Source organism: Carassius carassius, chromosome 44, assembly GCF_963082965.1.
Source record: "Carassius carassius chromosome 44, fCarCar2.1, whole genome shotgun sequence".
Taxonomy (NCBI): domain Eukaryota; kingdom Metazoa; phylum Chordata; class Actinopteri; order Cypriniformes; family Cyprinidae; genus Carassius; species Carassius carassius.
The window spans coordinates 9,757,516-9,777,994 of NC_081798.1; the positions used below are offsets into that span (position 1 = coordinate 9,757,516).

The window sequence follows — 20,479 nt, forward strand, 5'->3', positions numbered from 1 at the left end:
TAATGAATTATGATGGCATGAGTTGATGAGTAAGACTTAATCAAGATAATACTTGTACGAAACACAAATATGTATTTATGTAATTGCTTTTCTTCATGTAACATCTGTCCATACCCGTAACTGCAGTTTGTAATTTTATTTCTGTTGCTTCTTAGGCTTCATACATGTTTTTTTTCTACAGTGTTGAAGAATCTAAAAAAAGAAAGAAAAAATATTAAAATCCTACCACAAATTAACATAGAGATCTCTTGTAAGCTCAAATAAAATTTTGTTTTACTCAACCATCATTAGGAAAAGGCACTTTTACTACTTACCTCTGAAAAACAGTGGCGAATGGCAGCGAATCTCACGCATTTTCTGTTCAAACGGAGCATTCATTTCCCTCTGCAGTGTGCCCATTGTCTGCTGCTGGTTGTCAGGGAAACGGGACGGCAGAGTACTCAGGTCAAGGCTGTCCAAACTACTTAGGCTGCTTGATTCACTCTCAGCGGGGCTGTGATTATTATAAAGAGAGGTTTTTGGTGCCGTGTAACTGCAATGAGGGAGAGGGTGCTGGTTGAGGAAGTCTTTCCTAACGTGATGGGGTGGTGAGGGCGGACGGCGTCTCGGGACGCTTTGTGATCTACGTCCTTTAAATGGCGGATCTTTAGAAGACGGTGTGTCTGGGTCATTCACGTGTCTGCTCAGCACAGGGGTTGCAGGCATTGACAATGGCTGCCACTGAGGGTTAAGCCTACCATCTAAAGAACATCCATTTATTCCTGAGCAACACAGTTCTGGTGTTAAACGTTCCAGTGGAAGGATCTAGTACTCCATCAGGTATTGGATGGAAATTTAAGGGTTCACACGTGTAGGTTCTGACTGAGTTTTCTGACTCTCTTGAGGTTCGTACATCTCAGTTTCCTGCTCTGAATCCTCAGATTTAACACCTGAGATCTGCTTCGACAAGAACTGATTATTCAGTGTAGAAGTGGGAACCTTTATCTTAGTAATTGCTAAGTTTGTAGACTCACACTCCTTTTTATTTCGTTTTGAATCAGTCAGCTCTTTGGTTTCCTCAAGGTGTGATTGAACCACAGAAGTCTGAATGTCCAGATCTGAATTGTCTTTTGAATCAAATGCTAAGTTGGTGTAGTCTATATCCACTCCTGCTCCACCAGAGCATGTGATGGATGACAGGCGGCGCCGTTGTGCCTCATGAGATCCTTCTGGCTTATGAAAACAGACCTTATGGGCCCTTCTAAGGGGTTCACTTTGAGCTCCTCTGAGCAAAGATACAGACTGTGAGGTGCTCCTGCTGTCCTTTGAGCTCACGTCATCACTGTAACGTCTGTTTAGAAAGTCCTCTTTGGTGTAGCAGTCAGCTAAGCCCTTCACCACTTTTGCTTGGTTCTTTCCAGCTCTTTTCCACAGGGAGTTGGGGCCAAAGGATGTCCTTGTGCCATCTTCAGAGGTCTGCATAAGGTTTTTCTGGATTAGCTGCTTTACTGCTTTGCTTGATTTGACCTGGTTATCAATATATCAGCAAAACAATTTTATAATGGTAGAATGGTAATTAACAGAGAAGTTCACTTCCAGAATAAAAAGTTCCTGATAATTTACTCATCCCTGTGTGTCATCCAAGATCTTGGATGTCTTTCTTCAGTTGAAAAGAAATTATGGTTTTTGAGGTAAACGTTCCAGGAATTTCCTCCATATAGTGGACTTCAATCGGAGTTTGGGAATGGGAATTTTTATTTTGGCTGGAAAAAAGACAAAAAAATCTAAAAGTAAGAAAAGGATTTTTTTGCAGTGTAAAAAGTAAAAGTAAAATATTACCAATAATTTCACTTGATATGACTCTTATTCATAAGCTGGGATTGTGTAGAGCCCTTTAAAGCTGCATTAAAATTGCAATTTGGTCCTAACCAATCAAAGTCCACTATATGGAGAAAAATTGCAGAATGTTTTCCTTAAAAACCTTAATTTATTTGCGACTGAAGAAAGAAAGACATCTTGGATGAAATGGGGGTGAGTAAATGATCAGGAAATTTTCATCCTGAAAGTGAACTTCATCAACAACATTCAAAACTTCAGTAGCCTCGTTAACGCAAAAGAGAAAAGAAATTTAATAAATAGTTACCTTTCCTGTTATGTCATTAATGGCAACATGCACAAAGATAGATGCTTCTTCCATACCTTTTAAATAAACATGTCGATAGTCTGTGGAACAAGGAAATTATGTAATTCTGGCTAATTGAATTATTGACAAAAATGTATACAGCAAATGTTTCAAAAATATATACAGCATTCTCTGTCCAATAATATCACTGACTGTCATATAATTTACCTGGCATCATGCTTTTAAATGCCATGGTTCTTTGTCCAATGAAGTCTCGTCCAATTAGATTATGGTTCCAAACCATAAAGCATACTAAGGCAATCTGAGGCATGTGCAGAGTAAACACGAGTGTCTCCTCCCACATGGGGTTAAAACCTGTTAAATGGCCAATAAATGGGAAACGGTTTACATTTAGCTGTCCTATACCAATATATATATTTTTGTTTTTTGTAAGCTATACATTTATAGGTTACATAATGGAAAAAAATGATTTGCAGTTCAGTCAAATCACACGATTTTGTCTCATTCGTTGCAAAATGAACCATTACTCATGAATCTTTTTGCCTGACTCATTAAAAAGAAAAAGAGTCCTTTGTGTGAGAAACTGACATCATGTGTTCATTTTATATACAGGAAACATGACTTGCTTTTAAACACAATGGAAAAGGAGATACGTGAAAAGAAATTGCACAAGACATCGCTCAACACTCAAACTATCAAAGACTTTAACTGTTCTATTTGAACAATTCAGTTCTGTACTTACCGTTGTCATCTACTACTCTTGTCTGCTGCTTATTGCAATCGATAGGCAATCCAATAATCCACAAAGGGATCTATGATCTGGACAACAAACATTTAATCTTAGACAGCTTGTAACATTTTATCGTTTACTTTAATTTCAGTGTGAGTGGTCTCACCTCTCCTCTGTCTCCTAACATGGAGTCTTTTGGCTTAGGTAGCTGCTGGCCACTAATTATTTTGAGCACTAGCTGAGATTTCCTGTGTCCTGGCAAAGGGTCTTCCAGCATAGGATTAAAGGCACCTGAGGACAATCATTTTGTGTGGTGAAAAGTGCCTTTCAAAGAAAATAATACATTGAATGCATCAAAGAAATGTTTTTTTTTTTTTTTTTTTTGTCTGCACACTAGAGGCACCAAGCTACCTTTACACAAGCATTTTGGCTTCAGCACATAGCCGCAGTTTCCATTCGCTGCAAATTTTGCCCTGTTCAGCTGTAGCATACGGCCTTCTGTTTGATAGTTGTAATGAAGCTTGACTGGTTCTTAGGTAGATGTGGTCATCGCCATGGTGTGTCGGTAAGGACACGGAGACAGGAACCCCATTTAAATGACTTTAATGTTCTTCAAGTTTACTGGTTACATTGGTATGGTCTTTAGCATGTGCACAAGTGTTGTTTTCATGTGTGTGTGTGTGGTCTAAACAAAGGAAAGGAGAAATAAAATCACATAAATTAAATGAGTCTAGAATAAACAGGATAACATTACCACATGTAAATTAACATATGTAAAGCTGTACACAGCACTGTTATACAGTATCTAAATAATGGGAATCCTTAAACTTGTAAGCTTAATAAACCAAATACCAAATACACGGCCTATGTATTCATAGGAAAATATTAAGTATAGATTTAACAGATTAATCACTCTCACAACTAACTATTATTTGAATTAGGCAGAAATATCACATAATAGCATTAACAGGTTCACATTAGACGATTTTGAATATACATATTAGATTTAAATCGCTTATGTTTACACTAACATTCGCTGGTGCGGAGCCGCGGGTCTTCCGCGCATCTGCTTAATCTTGTATATAAACAACTCGGCAAATAATCTTAATCAGCAGTAGGCTACAGCAATAAACAGAATGAACAAAAACTTACTTTTAATCATTGACGCACACACCTCTAGCAGGAATTAGGAGGAAACAACACACGAACCACCTCTCTATGATCGAACTAAACAAACTAAAAAGTTCTGTGCACTGTTCTGATTGGCTGTCCATTCACGTGATCAGGGCATGATCAGACTCATCCTGTATGATTGTTAAAAGAACAAATAATAATAACGTCCAGCAGAGGGCGCAGCTGGACTTCCTCTTCTACAGCCGCCCCTACATTTACTGTGCAAATGTACTTTCCTTCTTCCTTGTTAGTCTGTTGTAGTGTCGTTCTCTGGGATGGGGGGCAGTGTGATGAGACGAGACACTGGTCGATGGTAGTGTTTGGTTTTTACTTCAATCTTTGCGGAGCGTACACGGCCATCCGATCCAGGGTATGTGGTTATTACTTTGCCGACAGGCCATAAAGCTCGAGGAAGTTGTTGGTCTATTATCATCACAACAGTCCCAGGTGTGAGGTTGCTACAGTCACTCATCCATTTTTGACGTGGTTGTAGGGTGGGCAAGTAATTCTTAATAAAACTTGTCAAAAACTGATCTGCCAATACTTGTGAGTGTCGCCATCTTTTCCGACTAAGGATTTCAGATTCTGGATAAATCACTTGCGGTAGTGATGCATCTGGCCGCCCCATCAGCAGGTAGTTTGGTGTCACCGGATCTGGATCCGCTACATCAGAAGAGACATACCCCAGTGGTTTTGCATTGAGTATAGCCTCAACCTCCGTAAGGAGTGTTCGAAGGACCTCCTCTGTAAGGATCTGAGACCCCACTATGGTATGTAGGGCAGTTTTAACTGAGCGGACTTCTCGCTCCCACATACCTCCGAAATGTGGGGCATTTGGAGGATTGTAATGGAACTGTATCTTCTGTTTAGCTAATTGGGTTTGAAGATGTGGACTCATGGAAGCGAAAGCTGACTGTAGCTCTTTTTCACCTCCTCGAAAATTGGTGCCCTGATCTGAAAGGATTTCAGAAGGAGTTCCACGTCGAGCAACCATACGCCTAAGAGCCAGCAGAAAGGAGTCTGTATCCATGTTACTCAGTAGATCTAAGTGGACACAGCGGGTAGTCATGCACTTAAAAATTATTCCCCACCTCTTTTCATTGCTCCTTCCTCGTTTTATAAGGAATGGGCCAAAGCAATCTACTCCTGTGGAATAGAAGGCTGGTTTTCTTAGACGGAGTCTGGCGGGAGGAAGTTCTGCCATCTTTGGAATGTTAGGTCTAGCTCTCCACCTTTGGCATTCGACACAGGAATGTTGATGGCGACGTATTGCTTCTCTCCCTCTGAGGATCCAATAATATCTTCGCATTTCTGCAAAGACCCTTTCTGGACCAGGATGGCAGAGTTTGGTATCATATTGTTTTATGAGGAGTCGGGTAATAGGATGTTTTGGGTCCAAGACTATGGGATGTAGAGTACTGTAACTCAAGTGGGTAGCTTGGCGTAGCCGGCCTCCTACACGGATGAGTGTAGTCGTTTTATCCAACTCTGGTGACAACGTGAGCAAACGGCTGGATGAAGGGAGCGGCTTATCAGTTGTAAGAGCCTGATATTCTGTGGGGAAACTGTCTAATTGGGCCTGCCTCAATAAACTAGTTTCAGCTTGCTGATACTCCGGTGCTCCTGGATCACCTATTTTTCCTGCCGCCCCATGTAAGGATCTGCAGGTAGCTTCAAGGAGTTCCTCAAAGGTTGAGAACTGGGTAGCATCTGGCAGTGGTGATCCAGGATCAGTCAAAGTGAGGCCACAAAACTTTGTTTTACGGAGCTCAGAAGGGTCCTCATTCAGTCCAATGGCAGGACTTTCTGGCCATGATTCAGGTGGTAGGTAGAGGAAGTCCGGCCCTTTACACCATCGATTGGGTTGGGATAATTCAAGCAAGGTTTTGCCACGTGTAATGTCGTCTGCAGCGTTATTTTCTGAATCTACATAGCGCCAGCAATACCCTTCAGTAAGTTCTTGTATCTCAGTTACTCTGGTTCCTACAAAAACTTTGAATCTGCAGGACTCTGATTTCAGCCAGGTGAGAACTGTTGTTGAGTCGCTCCACAAGAATGTGTTCCTGATCTCCAGTGAGAGCTCATTATGGAGTAACTTGGCTAACTGTGCTCCAGTGAGAGCTGCGCAGAGTTCAAGCCTAGGCATTGATTGTTGCCTTTTTGGAGATACTCTTGATCTGGCATGGATGAATGCTAGCTCAACTTGAACTTGGCATTCAGTACGGAGGTATGCTACTGACCCATAGGCTGCCTCAGAGGCGTCGCAGAAGATGTGAAGTTCTCGTTCCACCTCTGGGACATCTAATGCGGCTGACACATAACACCGAGGTATACTGATTAGTGGTAAGTGTTCCAGTTCTGATTCCCATTTTTGCCAGGCCTGCAGCAGCTCAGAAGGAAGAAGGGGGTCATCCCATTCTCGTTCTTTCTCCCACAATTGTCTTACTATGATTTTAGCCCTGGTTGTGAAAGGTACTATGTAACCCAGGGGGTCGTACTGGCTGGCGAGGACCCGGTAGATGTTCCTCATTGTTATCTCATAGTAGGATAGCGGACGATGGCGGTAATGGAGGGTGTCTGGTACGCAATGCCAGTTTAGTCCCAGGGTCATTTCTTGAGGATCTGATTGACTGCGAGAAATCCACAACTCAGTGTTCTCTGATCTAGCCTCTTTGGGGAGATGGCTAATCACTGAGGCCTCGTTGCTTGCCCACTGACGGATTTCAAACCCGCCTGAAGCCAGTAGGGACCTTAATCCATCGATTAGCTCACGGGCTTCAACTGAGGATGCAGTGCTCTGTAAACAGTTGTCAACATAAAAGCAGCGTTCAATCGACTGTCGTATCTTATCACCCTGCTGGCATTGGGTGAAAACATGTCGCTGTACTGCAAATGTCGCACAACAGGGGCTACAGGTTGTGCCGAATGGAAGGACCTGCCACTCGTACACGTCAGGTGGGTTCCCAGGCTTTAGGTCCCGCCACAAGAACCTTAGAAGGGGTTTATCTTTGGGGAGCAGACGGACCTGGTGGAACATCCCTTTTATATCTCCACTGATGGCTACTCGATGTTCTCTAAAGCGGATTAACACTCCAAGGAGAGAGGGGCCCAGAGTAGGTCCAGGTAACAGCTGCTTGTTTAGATTTTCCCCATTGTAGGTGTATGAGCAGTTGAACACCACTCTGTGTTTCCCGTTGTGGGTCACAATGTGGTGGGGCAGATACCATGATTCTGTAGACAGGGCTGCTTCTTGAGGTGGAATTTTAGTGGCGTAACCCGCTTCTTCCAGTTTTTGGATCTCTTCTTGGTACTTGTTAGCTAATGATGGGTCCTTAGCTAACCGACGTTCCATGTTACGGAGGTGGCCCATCACAGCATCCTTTGGAGCATGTAACAGAGGCATGGTTTTAACTCTCAAAAGTGAGGTGGCATATCGTTCAACTCCATCCACTTGCACTCGCACTGTCTGTGCCTCCAGCATGTTCACTGCCTCTTGGTCTTGTTGTGATCTTATGACCATCTTTTCACTGCGATAAGGCAGGGTGTCCATCTGCCATAACCTTTCAACTTGACTAAATAATTCTGCAGACTGGGGGCAGTTAGACGTGAACAAACACTGCGAGACTGGGAGTTGATCCTGCAGATGTTTGGAGGGGCCTTGCAAGGTCCAGCCAAGACGAGTTCTGACAGCGGCTGGACCCCCAGGTGGACCCAATCGCACTGGTTCAATTGGGGTGATGAACTCAGCGTGATCTGAACCAATAAGCAGTAGGGGACAAGCTTTGACCAGAGGTGGTATTGGCATCCCTCTGAGGTGTCTGTACCTTTCCTGCAGGGTACTTACTGGGTAGGTGTATTCTGCTAGTCCAAATTGATCAGCTGTAAATGCCCCCTGAATGTTGAACCTTTTCGCGGGGTTGCTTGGGGTGGATAAGCTGAAGTTCACGGAAGTGCCATGCAGTGTCTTGATGTCTTGATGCACTGTCCGTAAATTCAGTCGCTCTGGTCTGCCCTTTAAGCCGAGGTGTTGTGCAGCTGTGGCGAGCAAAATTGTACGCTCTGAACCATCATCAAGTACAGCAAATGTGTCCAAAGCTCTGTGCTGGTGATGGATGGTAACCTTAACTACTTTCAGGAACACTTTTCCACCGCAAAGAGGTTGGTCTAAGTAAAGAGTTTCTGTGGTGGAGTTATATAGGCTATTGCTCTCACTGGTAACGTCACCTTTCCTTTGGTTGATGTCATGGAGTATGGAGAGGTGTTTGGCTTGGCAAAGGTGGCAAGGCCTCTTTAGGTCACAGTCTTTGGCCATGTGGGAGCGTGCACATTTCCAGCACCGTTTATTGTCTTTGATCCAGCCAACCATTCGCTCTTTGGTTAATGCTGTAAATACTGTACACTGGCTGAGGTAATGTTCTGCACTACAGTATGGACAGATGGCTTTGGGCTTAGTAAGTACTTTGGGATGAACAGCCTTGGGTTTGGTTAGTGGTTCCATGACCCGTCTTTGTTCCACACCATGCAGTATGGTAGTTTGTTTGCTTTGTCCCCAAATTGCTGCCCTTTGATCTCGCTTTGTGGCTTTTGTCCCATCAGTTGGGTCAAATTCCATGCAGTTGGCTTCTAGCTGCAGCCAATCTGCAAATTCGAGGAGGGAGAACTTAGTCTTATCTGGATTCCTCTTGAGGTGATGCCTCCTGAATTGGGTTTGTTGTGAACGAGGAAGACGGTTCAGAAGGCGTTTCACATTTGACCCACTGTGCAGTTCTTCAATACCATCCGCCTTTAGGGCTTTGAGCATGCCGACTATTGCTTGTACTCTGAGAGAAAAGTCATCGAATGCCTGCTCGTCACCGACACGGATAGGTGGCAGGCTCTCCAAAATCTCTATTTCCTTCAGCACGAACTGGTAGGGCCGACCATACCTTCTGTCAAGGGCTTGTACTGCATTAGTGTAGGGCATGACTGACTCTGCATGTGCCAACACCAGCCTGTGAGCATTTGGCACCTTCACATGCTTAAGAAGGATGGAGTACTTATAATGTTCTGGTAACTGTGGGTGGAGCAGGTTGTCTAAAGTGATCCTAAGTTCCACGTACTGGGCTCTGTCCTCTTTAGTGAAATCTGGGAAGGTAGGGCCTTCTACTGTTGAAAGCCAGGAGGGATGGGGGCTGTATGGTACAGCATCAGCCCTAAGCTGAGATGTTGTAACTGGGTACAAAGTTCTTGGTATTGGCTCAGTTTCTGATGCAAACTGACTGTGCGCTGGATAAGCCTCTGGGGGTGCTACTTGATATAAAGGAAGCTGGGTATTTTGGCTCGGTCTCTGTTCAGGGAGAGGAGGCAATGGTTTAATCCAGGGTTCTTCTCTGTGGCACACTTGGGTTCTGGTTGGGTCTGACGAGGGGCTGCGGCATGGTGAGGCATACCGATGTTCAGACAGGGTAGTCTCTCTGCTTACAGGAGGTGGTGACTGGAAATGAGTGTCTCTGATTTGGGTTTTCCTCAGTACTTGTGAAAGCTCCTCAATGAAAGGGGGTTGGGTTTTGGCAGGCTGTGGCCAAGGATGACGGTCTGAACTGACATCATCAGGGCTAGCATCAGATTTTAACTGCCCCTTCTCCACTGATTTCAGGATCTGGGTTCTAGGTGTCTGATGCCGGGATGATGCTCGTGAGGAGTGGGCAGATGCTTGAGGAGTACTGTGTAGCAGGACTTTCTCCAAGAGTTCTGTTTGACGCCTAGCAGTTTCACTCTGTTGCTTTGTAATCTCCATTATCTGCAGCATGAAGTCTTCTGATGAACCAGCTGTTCCGAATGGGTGCTGAGAGGAGATAGGGGTTGAAGTCACCATTGCATTCTCTTTTGGTCTAACAGCCTGCCCTGATGGGTTCCCAGCATAGTCGACCACATAGTCATCTAGGTAGACAGGTCTCTGGATTACTCTGCGTGGACGTCGGGATGAGGGAGGGGCAGACTTCGACATTTCAGACTTTGGGGTTGCCATGGTAACGACCTGGATCCGGCTCGAAGGACCATTAATGTAATGAAGCTTGACTGGTTCTTAGGTAGATGTGGTCATCGCCATGGTGTGTCGGTAAGGACACGGAGACAGGAACCCCATTTAAATGACTTTAATGTTCTTCAAGTTTACTGGTTACATTGGTATGGTCTTTAGCATGTGCACAAGTGTTGTTTTCATGTGTGTGTGTGTGTGGTCTAAACAAAGGAAAGGAGAAATAAAATCACATAAATTAAATGAGTCTAGAATAAACAGGATAACATTACCACATGTAAATTAACATATGTAAAGCTGTACACAGCACTGTTATACAGTATCTAAATAATGGGAATCCTTAAACTTGTAAGCTTAATAAACCAAATACACGGCCTATGTATTCATAGGAAAATATTAAGTATAGATTTAACAGATTAATCACTCTCACAACTAACTATTATTTGAATTAGGCAGAAATATCACATAATAGCATTAACAGGTTCACATTAGACGATTTTGAATATACATATTAGATTTAAATCGCTTATGTTTACACTAACATTCGCTGGTGCGGAGCCGCGGGTCTTCCGCGCATCTGCTTAATCTTGTATATAAACAACTCGGCAAATAATCTTAATCAGCAGTAGGCTACAGCAATAAACAGAATGAACAAACACTTACTTTTAATGATTGACGCACACAACTCTAGCAGGAATTAGGAGGAAACAACACACGAACCACCTCTCTATGATCGAACTAAACAAACTAAAAAGTTCTGTGCACTGTTCTGATTGGCTGTCCATTCACGTGATCAGGGCATGATCAGGCTCATCCTGTATGATTGTTAAAAGAACAAATAATAATAACGTCCAGCAGAGGGCGCAGCTGGACTTCCTCTTCTACAATAGTTGAGAGCGACTGGAAAGATGAAACAACATTTCAAACAAATGCACGGCACAACTGTGATACGTTAAAAAAATGCCATTTGCCAGCAAGGATCCATTGCTGTTCAAATCAAAGTCGTTGCCGTTTCATTATTAATGAAAAACAACAGGCTTTGATGATAATTAGAAAGGAAATTATTTATAATGAATTAAAGAAAAAAGCAAATTCATACCTAAATGTTGGTAGTTGGAAGGGTAGACTCTTAAGAGCTGTCGTTGATTAAAGCGAACTAACTGAGCAGGCTTTAGCTGCAGAATCTGGTTTGTTAGGCTTTCGTTTAAGGAGGACACTTGCCAGCTGCACATGTATGCTGCAACACACAATCAGTTCATTTTAACATATACATCAAGAACGTTTCTACAGTTTGTGCTCATGGAGTGAATAGATCACTTTTGTGGACATTATTGAGGTTGCGACTTTGTTTACATTTGTCTTACCTTGAGTTTCTATATCGTGAACTCGCACTGACTTCGTGTATTTGACCAGATCAGAGAGGGTATGAGAAAGAATCATTGTTTTCCTTCGTCTGCAAAGAAATTAGAATAAAACACAAACTATTATTAACCTGGACAGATTATGGTGAGAACAGACATTGTATCACACACTGTAAAAATATTTGTAAGAATGGTTCAATACAACAATGAAAAGTTATGTTTAATAAGAAAATTGTTGTTACTGTACAAGTTATGTTTTTCGTTATCATCACAGTTATTATAGTATTTATAATTGAGATATTATTATAGTTTTTTATCTTTTAAACTTGTTTTATTTTTATATTTTCTGTTTTAGTTGAGATTGGGTAAATTTGTTGTGTTTTTTTGTCATTTAAATTTTTGTTTATAATCTGAATATATAGTTTTCATTATTTCTTGTTTCAGTTTTGGTAACATTAATAAGTTATTTCAGTTTTAGTTATTTTAATACATCAAGACAAACAAACTGAAAAGAAGAAATGTTGCCTTGGCAACTATAGTTGAAATAAAATATTTTTAGGTTTTTCATACAATTTATCACAGTTGAAATTTATTTTATTTGATCTATTTATTTTATTATTTAAGTAACAGGCTGTACAATACTTTAAGATGATTTGTTATGATGAAAATAAGTGAGAAATACAGCATATATGTTCAAATACAGAGATAAGAGGTTTCCAGAAGTCTCAATGCATCACATTTGATTTGATTTGATTTAAATCTTTTTTTTATTATTATAATTCTAAGTATTGTGCATGGGGGAGTTATGCTATGTTTTATGTAATTGAATTAACATTTATCAAAATATTAAAATATAGTAATAATGTTGAAAACCTTTTTGCTGTGAACTACTGACAACTTTTTCTTACTGTACATTTATCGTTTTTTTTTTTTTTTTTTTTTTTTTTACAATTCACAGCAAATTCAACAACAAACTTTATCTCCTGAAATACTCACTTGCCATAGTTGATAACCAGTTTATCATTACTGCTTGGAATTTCCTGCTCATTATCGGAGTCACTCATGACGGGTCTCTTTTTTAACTTTATCCGCTTTTTCTTCTGAAACACAGAACATTATATCACTAGTATAATGCTGATTTTGTGAGATCCTTTTTCCTAAATTACTGGAAATGTAATATGCCTAGTGAAAGGTCCTTGGAGACCTTGCGCCTGAAGCTGTCCATGAACAATCTCCGTGAGCGTTTCTTTGATTCATCGCCCGTCTCTGGTGCTCCTTCGGTGGTCTGTAATCCAGAACACAGCAGTTTTTACTTAAACACTCCAGAGGGGGAATAACCCAATTATTCTAATGTAGAAAAACGGCTCCTCTTCCTCCTCATCCTCTTCACCGCTGTCTTCATCAGACACATCTCCTTCCTCTTCATCAGCATCAATGTTTGCTGGCAGCTTCTTTCCCTGGAAAGCACCGCAATGTCAGGTTTTTCCATGATTTAGTCAGAAAAAAAAAAACAATTCTACTTCCAATTTCCAAGAAGCACAATATATTACCTCACCTTGACAAGCACTTTGCCTTTTAAAAGCTCTGGAGACGGCAGACGTCTGGACTCATTCACATTTATATTTGACAGGTCCAGCTTGTCCTGTAGCACTTCCATGAGGTGCTGAGCCATTTCTTCTGCTGAGGCACAGTGCAGTGGTTCTCTATAGAAAGGATCACTGGATATCTGATAGTGGAATAATTAGTTATTATATTATATTATATTATATTATATTATATTATATTATATTATATTATATTATATTATATTATATTATATTATATTATATTTGTGGTTGCTGTAGGTGATCATTAGTAAGTAAAGATCTCCGCGTGTCGAGATCAGCTTGTAAAAGGTACAGAATATAATACAATGTGCATGTTTTGGGGCAGTAGTTAAAAGACAAACATTAATTGTCATTGGTTTTGGTGGAGACTGCAGGCAATTACACAATTATTTATTACATTTATTTTGTTTTAATTCAAGTCTATAAATTAGAAGGAGATATTTTAGACAGCACTGTTTGTACTTTTAGTGAAAGTAGTGTTATGGTATTGGTTGCAGTAGAAATATATATCTCCATTAAGGATTAGAGGCTCTAGAGGTTAAGACCTCAACCAGTTTCAGACAACGCCATCTGTTCAAAGTAAACTATATGTTGCTCACTGAGTGTACTTACCTGCATCTTTGCTCGTAGCAATGTGGAAGTGTATAATGTGGCAATGATGATATTAATAGAAAACTTTTACGCCAACTATGCAGAAATAGTAGAATAAGACTTGTGAAAAACACCAGCTAGGAGAATTTGATATGCTCTTTAAACTAGCTTGGATGTTTGAACTGTACTTATATAGGCCCACACTACTGTTCAGAAGTTTGGGGTCAATAACATTTAATAATAACAATAATAATTCTTTATTTAGCAAAGACGCATTAAATTTATGAAAAGTGCAAAAGCTAATTAAAATGTTACAAAAGATTTCAAATAAATGCTGTTCTATTGAACTTTCTATTCAAAGAATCCTGAAAAAAAATGTGTCATGGTTTCCACTAAAACATTAGACAGCACAACCATTTTCAACATTGATAATAAGAAATTTAATCAAATGAATAAAAAAGGATCATGTGACACTGAAGACTGGAGTAATGGCTGCTGTAAATTCAGCTTTGCCATCAAGGGAATACATTACAATAGAAAACAGTTATTTTCAATTGTAATAATATTTCACAATATTACTGCTTTTCCTCTATTTTAAATCAAACAAATGCAACCTTGGTAAGCGTAAGAGATAAAAAACACTTTAAAAACAAACAAAAATCTACCATCCCCAAACTTTTTACTGTTGATTTTATTGTGGTTGGCAACTCCCAAATACAATACAACGTGGTATGCATTTTTGATTATGAACTTTTCTCTCCATTAAATTTGAACCAGACCTCTGCACATACAACCAGTGTTGACAAGATATAATGTACCTGAAACATTTCTCTGACTTTCTGCTTTGGAAGGTTCACATTGAGCTTGTGGAGCAGCTGTAAAACCTCTCCAATGCTTAGATTTCCATCTCCATTTTTTTCTGCTTCTGAAAAGGTCTGTCTCAACCATTTACAACAAGATGTAAGGAAAAATCCACTCTCACACAGACTGTGTAACAATTTGCACAAACCAAAACAGGCAACGTGGTGGTGGTGGGGGGGGGGGGGGTCTTTGGGTGGATTCAGACCATAAGTGGACACAGTTAAAAGGATATTGATCTCGTGTCCGTTGCCTTTTTGCCAGACTGTCACTATCACTGATACCTGCCAGCAGGTATTTAAGGCCAGTAATCCAGGTCCGTGCCTCTTCTCCATTTGTAGACACCAAGTCAAGAGATTCCACGTGGTCTCCATGGTAAATACTGAAGCAGCCGTTTGGATCAAAGCTATTGTTGGCAAATCGCCTGAAGACCTCAGTTCTCATCCCCTCACAGACCTCATGGATGGAGTCTATGGTGACTGAGTAAAACAAGAACGGGAATAAGCAGTGCAGAGCTCTTGTTTGATCGTTTTTTTCCCTGTGCTTCGGACTCAAACAAAGCATTTTTATCCGACAGAATGATATTCAGAGACAGTATTGCAGTAAAAATGCTATCCAATCCAGATGTTTGCACTGGTTATTTATTAAGAACTATGAGATCAAATGCGGCTTGTGCACATGTATACCTTGAAGCTACAATGTTGCAAAAACTAACTTTTATCAGACATATTCATTTAAAATGCATTATCTTTTTCTTCTCTTTGTCAAATTCTGGTTCAAGAATAATTTGCTCTCAAGAACGAAAAAGTAGCCAATCAATGACCAGCTCAAATAGCATGCTATCGTTCTATTCTCAGTACTGCTTCAGTGTATAGTGTATCTGTGTGCACTCTATATGAATGTTATGTACTGTATGCATAGAATACCCAGATACATAGTACAGGGCAGAATTTACTTACTGCAATACTCAACTTGAACTTTCATTTAGAGGATGACAAATGAACCAGATGTAATATATCAGCCATGATTTTCAACATCTGTTTCTTGACTCATTGTTTGATTGTAAGACATCAATTCCTAGCAAAGGCACTGGGTTGATTCTTTCATTATCTCCTCTTTCAAAAGGAAATACACAAACAGCAAATTGCACATGTCATGTGATTTAATGTCGTGTGGAAAATAACAAGCACGTGTTGGTGTGTCTCAGCAGAACAAGCAGGTTTCCATGTGACTCACTTTCAGCTCTTTCATGTTTTCTGGAGGGCCTCCAGCGGATGCAGGACTTGTGCTCATCTAGATAAAAGAGGCGCACCAGAGCCTTGGATTTTCCTCTCAGTTTAATCATTTGAGATCCGGCCTGCATGCTGCAAATGCATCTCTCCACTGCAAAAGCAAATGAGGACTTTTATTATTAAATATTAAAAAACTTTTATTATTAAATATTAAAAAATACTCTCAGAAAAAAAGGTACAAATGCTGTCACTGGGGTGGTACCTTTTCAAAAGGTACACTGTTGTACCTTTTAGGTACTAATATGTACCTTTATGGTACCTATATGGACTCTTTAGGTACAAAGGTGTGCCTTTTCAAAAGGTAATGCCCCGGTAACAACTTTTGTTCCTTTTTTTCCGAGAGTGTGTGATAAACAAACTACTATTATAACTATCCATGACATTTCCTGGCTGGGATTTCTAAATATCCTAAAACGTCCAGGGTTGGCTTTGTTTTACAACTGACGTGCTTTACAGTCCACACACACACATATGTACGGTATGCGTATTTATTGGGCTAAGTGATTAACGACAAAAGTTTCATTTTGGGGTGAAGTATCCCTTTAAGGGCACCCTACTCGCCTTACATATTTTTAATAATATTAATTCCTTCAGTCATTAACGTTTTTATCGAGTGCACCTTTAAGAAAATCCTTTGAATGTCAGAGTTTAATTGTTCAAGCAGATGTATCAAGTACATTCTCAATCAGATTACACAGCTGCGTCATGCACACACAGGTCCATAAGGGTGTTTTCTGTCTGCAGGCATGCATCATGGAAACAGTACTAAAATGATGCAAACTCTTACATAATGAGATTTTCTCATCAAAATAACTTGGTGGTATTTTTATGGAAAAGAAAAAAAAAATCCCAAAAGAAAACATTTCCATTCTGTTTTAAGGCGATATAGTACAGACAGTTATACACTATTAAGTCTAGGCAAACCATATTACTATAAAAAAAATTCTCATACTTTCTGCGTATATGCCAGAATGACACAGTAATGGACCAGGAGTCACTAAAGGTTACTTTTAACAGTCAAGTCAGGGCATGGTTTCAAAAAAGTTGCTTTGGAGGAGCGGATCAAGGTCATGTGATGCAGCTAACCAGTCTAATCTCTGTGGATTGTTTGTGTCCATATGCCACCGTAAGAAGGGACACAGCCTTATTATTAAAACTCATATTATGTTAAGTTTACTTAAAAGTGAGTAACATACAAAATTACTCTAAACGTAAAACTGAATCAAGTATGAATCAATAAGATTTTAAAATGGCAGAAAAGCTGCAGAATTACACCCAGCACAGGTAGATCATTTGTCAATTGTAGTGATAAAAAGGAGAGCAAATATGAGATTTGGTATCTTCATTCTTACCTATCTTGCCCATTCTCCATTTCGGTGATACAACAATACTTCCCCCTATCCAGAAGAACTCCTCAGCCAAACGTGATATGGCAGCTTTCTGCCATAGTTTAGGTGAGGTCATTATAGAAGGAGAGGGCGATCTGAAAGGAGAAGGTGACCTCCTCCCAGGACTGGGGGGATGCCTGATGAGAGATGGTGAAAACATGACTGGAGATGATGGTGCCATTCCTGGAGATGTGTTCATTACTGCAGGACTCTTTTGTGGTCATAACCTAGACCTCTGGTCATGTCCCTCGCCCACCGTATTACTCCTGTTACTCATAAGGTCAGCTTTCTTCCAACCAGCGAGACAGAGGTTACTAAAATGATGAGCCAACACTTCTTAAGGGTAGCAACGTGCATGTGGACAGATGATTTAATTCCAGCTGGCACCTCTGTTTGACTGATCCTCTTAGTGACTGATCCTCCCTCTGGTCCGTTGATAGTGAGCTTTCCTCAGATATTCCAGTGTGAGTGCTCAGTTGAACTGCTGTTGTGGACCGGCATGCTGTGGCTGCAGGTTTAGGAAGAACTGGGGCGGGAAGAGGAGCCACACATAATAATGCTATTAAATAATGCTACTAAAGTAAAAACATTGCCAGTTAACATGGAAACATGAAATTCCTATTGATTTCATCATCTTTTTTTGTTTTATCATATATACTGTACATATATATATAAAAATCAACATTTGGTGTGCGTTTAAAACTGCTTTTGTCCTCGGCACACTTGCACATAGTTTTTCAGGTAGCTTTGCAGGTAGATTTCTTGAAGCATCTTGGAGATGTTGCCAAAGTTATTTTGGATTTAATCTGACTCATTTCTTTCCCCCCATAGATTTTTTCATATCATTCCAGACAGACTGGATGATGGTGAGATAGGATCTCTGTGTGGTGCACTGGCTGATGTCAGACTCCTTGTGCAAACAATATTTTTATTTTTAGACGTTTGCACAGTAGTACACGCACATGCACTTTACATTTAAAATGCTGCTATCAAATCTAGGCTCTACACTGGCCCTAGATTTATATAATCTTAATATTGTGTGGAGCACAAAATATCAGGAAACACAGGAATGGTTGATTCTGTTTAATGATGTTATTATACGTGGGGGAACATTAAAACAAGTGACGAAAATGACCCACATCAAAATCAAAACTATGACAAGACCCTGAACACAATGCATATCTCTAGTGTGACCATGAAAACATCAAAAGGTTATAAACTGACATAGGCAAGCATACGGATCTCGGATATCGAAGGCGAAGTAAAAATGCAACCAGAATAAATAGAGATATGGAAAAGTTAGTATATGTATTACTGCAGGTTTATTCAAGACAGGGGTAATGGAGATAAAAGATCATTAGAAATTCAGCAAATAGTCTTTACAGTTCATCAGTCACATTTCTGATTTATCCTCCAAAAACTCAGAATTGGAAACTTTGCTTTGGTAATTATATAAAGTGATTTCCAACGGGACTGAATTTATTCAGAAATATAATGATCTATGTTTTTTTGATAATATTACATAAGGATTTTATATAGTAAATGCCCTCTAGTTGAAATTATGATAGGAGAAATTCATTTATGTGTTAAGTTGTTTTTATACATACAGTCTATTGGTAAGGAGCAAAAAGCATTTAGAGTGAAGTGTAAAGCACGCTATCATATTTACATTTTTATGTTTAAGTGGTATTCACATCTGTAACAAATGTATGAAAACCTCTTTATTCAATACCTGTCTGAGATTTGAAAAAAAAAAAAAACAGGGCTTCAAATACACAATACAACTATCTTTTCTTAAAAGTGCAATTCTTTTTTTTTTTTTGGTAGAAAGTAAAAAAATATATATCCTTAATTTCTATATAAGTAGAAATTTAATTTTCATTAACAGCATTTGTTTTTATGTTTAATGCAAAGCTATCTCACGGCAATTCGTACGTATTTTACGAGGTGGCTAATTCGAACAATACGATTTTATATGATTTGTCTAAAACCCCAGTGTCGGTTAGGTTTAGGGGCGGGGTTAAGTGTAGGTCATTCGTACAAATTCATATGAATTGTGCAACTCGTAAAATACGTACGATTTGGCAAAACTTGTACGAGTGTGGTCGTACGAATTTGTACGAATTAGCCACCTCGTAAAATATGTACGAATTGCCGTGAGATCGGGCTGGTTAAATGAGCCCTAAAACCAGTGACTAAAATTGGATGTTTGTCACAATTCTGATTCTGAACGGAAAAAAAAACAAACCAAAACATTTATTTCCCCCATCAAACAAGAAGCATGGAGTGATCAATATCAGGTCACATGCTTTAATGTTTGTTTGGACCGAGAAAACTTGTAATTAGTAAAGTATAATACTTAATATTGTAGTTCAGGACAGAGGATAGGATTCAGCCCATATTGATCGTTGCCAATGCTATAGGGTTCTAAGTACATGGTTATTAAAAATACAAAGATAAAAAGCTCATTTGAATGTAGGCTTATAACAAAGCTTTGCTGCACCATAGCACTGTCGCTCATGCAAACTATTTGAATACAACAGCAAACAAAAGGTGAAATAAAAGCAAGCAGAGCATTGTAATGACAACACCTGTGTACTATGTTGAATTCTGGCTTGTAACACTTTCTAGTTTACGGAGTATCAGCGGCACTAGCAGGTTGTTCACCAGCTACTGTCAATGTATTGTGAATAGAAAACATGTTTGTTTCCCAAATATTATTCAAGTATCTTTGCAAAAATTTTAAATAGCTTATAACCAAAGAAAATCCTTAGATTAGCTTAAAGAAGCTAACTGAAGGAAAGTCAGTTACACACGATGCCACCGTCTCCGAGCATTCTCCTCTCAAGAAACGAGAAATCCTCTTTCCAGTTACTTGAGTTCATGAATTACGGCTGCTGTTTCCACTGGTTTTGGTAAACGTACACTGTAAAATCCTTGTTTTTTTATGATCTTTTTTCAAGAAAGTGTTGGCTTTAGAGGCATCCTCTACTCGTCCTCAAATCAAAGTCTTCAACTACAGCCACACACTGAACACATGAAATGTTTAAGATACATCTTCATCTCTCATTTCTTTCTTCTCTCCCTCAGTCGGTTGTGTGTTTGAGATGGCGTGTCCCTCCATCTCTTCTTTGTGGCCCAGCTGTTCCTGGAGCTCTTTGACGACCCTCTCCAGGTTCTGCCGGGCATCCCGCTCTTTCAGCAGGTCCTCTCTTAACTGCTCACGGTCCACTTCTGCTTGCTGGAGCTTTGTCTGCAGATCTTCAATCTGAGAGAGTAAAAAGATCAGCTAAAGATGTTGCAAATTTTGTGCACATCCTATTTGCTATCATTATACTTTA

The 20,479-nt window shown here is 39.9% G+C and overlaps 1 protein-coding gene and 1 pseudogene across 1 annotated transcript in view; both read right to left on the bottom strand.

The window, feature by feature from the left end:
• Positions 1 to 73: 73 nt before the first annotated feature.
• LOC132126216 (1-phosphatidylinositol 4,5-bisphosphate phosphodiesterase eta-2-like) lies at positions 74 to 17,337 on the bottom strand (annotated as a pseudogene).
• Positions 17,338 to 18,206: 869 nt separating this feature from the next.
• Positions 18,207 to 20,479, bottom strand: part of skib (v-ski avian sarcoma viral oncogene homolog b) — a 35,227-nt gene continuing 32,954 nt past the window's right edge. Inside the window, exon 7 of the mRNA XM_059538480.1 lies at positions 18,207 to 20,406. Coding sequence (XP_059394463.1) covers positions 20,185 to 20,406 — 222 coding nt within the window. The 3' untranslated portion in view covers positions 18,207 to 20,184. The remainder of the gene's footprint in view (positions 20,407 to 20,479) is intronic.